Genomic DNA, 3,043 nt, shown 5'->3' with positions numbered 1-3,043 from the left:
GATGGACGACCTAGCAGCTCCGTCGCCTATTACTCCTGCGGCGCAATTTCCTAGCGTGCGCGTTGCGCCGCCGCCACTCGTCGGCCGGAATCAGCAGCCGTGCCCTACCACGCGATGCATGAATCTGCATATCAATATATTTTCTCATTTTCTAATCGAAGCACGGAGAGTTAGCTTTTTGTATTTTATTTCTTGCGTACACACGTGCCGGGCGGGCAAAGTTGAACGGGCCTCTATACCTTCCTTCTTCGCTAGCTACTTCTCTCTTGAATAAACCGTGTTTTCCATGCTTCTGCAGTGCCGGTTAGTGTGCAGCCGTGCAGATCGAATCGCGGGGATTTTACTCGTACGACGTACGTGATTGCCCGCGAAAGGGACAGTTAACCAACGGACGGACGGGCCGCGCGCCGGCCGGCAGCTTCTGCAGTGGCAGCCAAAACCTGTAATACATGCAGCGACGGAGATTCTGTGGCTGCTATGCTGTTTATCAGTACAGGCTACTGTAACCTTCGCAAAAAAGGAAAGAAAATAGCGCAGGTTGGACAGCCTTGTGGGATCGATCGAGACGAGTCAATGTACTCTCTTTTTTCTGAGACCAGAGGGGTACGCTAGTCACTGGGCAGTGGGCCGGGACTGCATTTTATCGCTCACCATGATGGTCGGTCCCAGCCGTGCGTTAATACACCATCTTACTTAATCAAGAAGGATTACTCAAAAAAACTTAATCAAGAAGGAGGAGCTGGCGCGTACGAAATTTCCATTACTGGCCTGCGCATTAACGCGGAGGTGCCCCGCCACCATTGACAGGGAGGTTGCTGCAAGACACAGCAGAGTGCCAGTTTTGCAGCGATCGACGTGATGCACGCCCACCAGATTAGCTAGATATGGCTACTGGAAATTAGATCAATGAATTACATTAGCCAGGCTAGCAAGCTACTCTAGGACCGTAACCACGGCCAACAAAGAACCAAATAACTCGGGGATTGTTCGACTCCGCACGCTAGTTGATCGATGGATTGATGGGTAGGAGTAGACGCTTGGAATCGGCTAGCTGTAGGCGGTGACGAGGCGGCGGAAGCACCTGGTGCAGGAGTACTTGCGCTTGTTCTTGAGGCACAGCGGGAGGCAGAGGATGCGCCGCTCGCTCTCCACGTCGGTCGCCACCACGGGGCTGCCGCAGGACGGGCACGCGCCGGGCGCCTTGCCCGTGGCCACCACCCGCTCCTCCTTCGCTCCGACGATCATCTTCACCGCTCCGCCCACGCCCATTGTTGCCATCGATCGACGATCCCCTCGGTCGCACGAGAGGAGGAAGAAGAGGGGTGAGTTGGTGGTTTGGCTTTGAAAAGTCTGGGGATTTTTGTGGCCGGTGCCGGGGAAGGCATATATAGCGGAGGGGACGAGGGCGCAGGCGGGAGGCAGGGGTAGGACCGCTGCGCCTGCGCGCGCGGCAGCTACCCGTTTGCGTTTTACTTTTACGGGCTCGCGTACGTCTCGATGGATATACGACCCACGGGAGGCCCATGTGCCGCTCTCTAGTGGAAGAATACACGCTACAGTGGCAGGCCTTTGATTTTTTTTCTTCCCTAGGGGCACTAGTGTACATCCTTTAAAAAAATCATACTACTACATGTGTATTTATTTGTTGACTAATAAACCATTTATTGCGGGGAACCACTCAAAAGAAAAAAAGACTACTAATAAACATTGAAGTTTATGCATGCTTGTGCCCATCTTGCTTTTGTACGCATCCATGATAAGATAAGTTTTGGTCTTTTGGATTGACACTGAACGGGATAAGGCCTACGGTTGAAGACATCTTAGTTTAGATATATAGTTTATTTTTCTTTTGTGGGTGATAGTGTAGATATAGTTGTTCTCCCGTATCTCTCGATACACCATGCCCCAGCAAGTGAAGTTTCCACTATCCTTTCAAGATACAAAAATTAATTAATTTAGACGATAGGGTTTCATCAACTTTTTTTTGGAAAAAGAGGATGACCCCCAGCCTCTGCATCTGGGCAATGCATACGGACACTTTATTAATTATTCTCACAAGACCTTATAAAGCCATACAACAGCAAGAATAAAGCCACCGTCTAAGCAACAACTGTCGATATACCTATCCAATTGATGAAGGGGCGCAGATAGTCTGGGCCTAATACCAAACAGACATTGCAGCCAAACCTAAATATCTAAGACCTGAGGTCCCAACCAGGACGCCTGCCGGGTATGGGGCACCTAACAGTCCGGCGCACTCCTCAACCAGGACGCCTGCCAGGTATGAGGCCGCCGCAGCCACCAGCCACCAATCCATCTTCAGAGATGTACTGTTGCATGAACCGTGCCAGGTCTCTCTGCCATCGACGCCACCACGACGCCCGACAGCGTCGTCCTCCTGCGCGAGTCCATCCTCCCACAGCGAACTCCGAATCTGCACTGCGCCACGCCGTCAAGATCAGTCGCCATCCGTGTGTAGGATGAATCACCGCTCCACCAAAGAATATGTCCTCTGGTCCCTCGATCACGTTTGTACCTCCAAGAATGACGCCCCCAAGGGAGGAACGACAGCAGAGCACCGCCGTCATCCGATCATCCGATCTAGGGTTTCCCCCGGAGGTAGCAGAGAGTGGCCTTGAAGTTCTCCACGGCGATGCCTTCAAGAAGGGAACGACGCAGATAGCGCCGCCACCGCCGGCCTTAGCAGACGCCGAAGACAAGTTTTCTGAAGAAATATGCCCTAGAGGCAATAATAAAGTTATTATTTATTTCCTTATATCATGATAAATATTTATTATTCATGCTAGAATTGTATTAACCGGAAACTTAGTACATGTGTGAATACATAGACAAACAGAGTGTCACTAGTATGCCTCTACTTGACTAGCTCGTTGATCAAAGATGGTTATGTTTCCTAGCCATAGACATGAGTTGTCATTTGATTAACGGGATCACATCATTAGGAGAATGATGTGATTGACTTGACCCATTCCGTTAGCTTAGCACTCGATCGTTTAGTATGTTGCTATTGCTTTCTTCATGA

At 50.5% G+C, this 3,043-nt stretch overlaps 1 protein-coding gene across 1 annotated transcript; it reads right to left on the bottom strand.

Annotated features, from left to right (window-relative positions):
- Positions 1-740: 740 nt before the first annotated feature.
- On the bottom strand, positions 741-1,416 carry LOC123049885 (uncharacterized). The gene has a single exon (XM_044472746.1). It carries the CDS (start codon positions 1,276-1,278, stop codon positions 1,048-1,050), a length of 231 nt encoding a protein of 76 aa, XP_044328681.1. The 5' UTR covers positions 1,279-1,416; the 3' UTR covers positions 741-1,047.
- Positions 1,417-3,043: the final 1,627 nt, after the last annotated feature.

Source organism: Triticum aestivum, chromosome 2D (assembly GCF_018294505.1).
Source record: "Triticum aestivum cultivar Chinese Spring chromosome 2D, IWGSC CS RefSeq v2.1, whole genome shotgun sequence".
Taxonomy (NCBI): Eukaryota; Viridiplantae; Streptophyta; class Magnoliopsida; order Poales; family Poaceae; genus Triticum; species Triticum aestivum.
Note: the sequence above shows the minus strand (reverse complement) of the source record. Positions and strands in the feature narration are given on the sequence as shown.

Bases quoted from the DNA above. Each gene is read 5' to 3' on its own strand.
- LOC123049885 (XM_044472746.1), bottom strand. From the start codon at position 1,278: ATGGCAACAATGGGCGTGGGCGGAGCGGTGAAGATGATCGTCGGAGCG.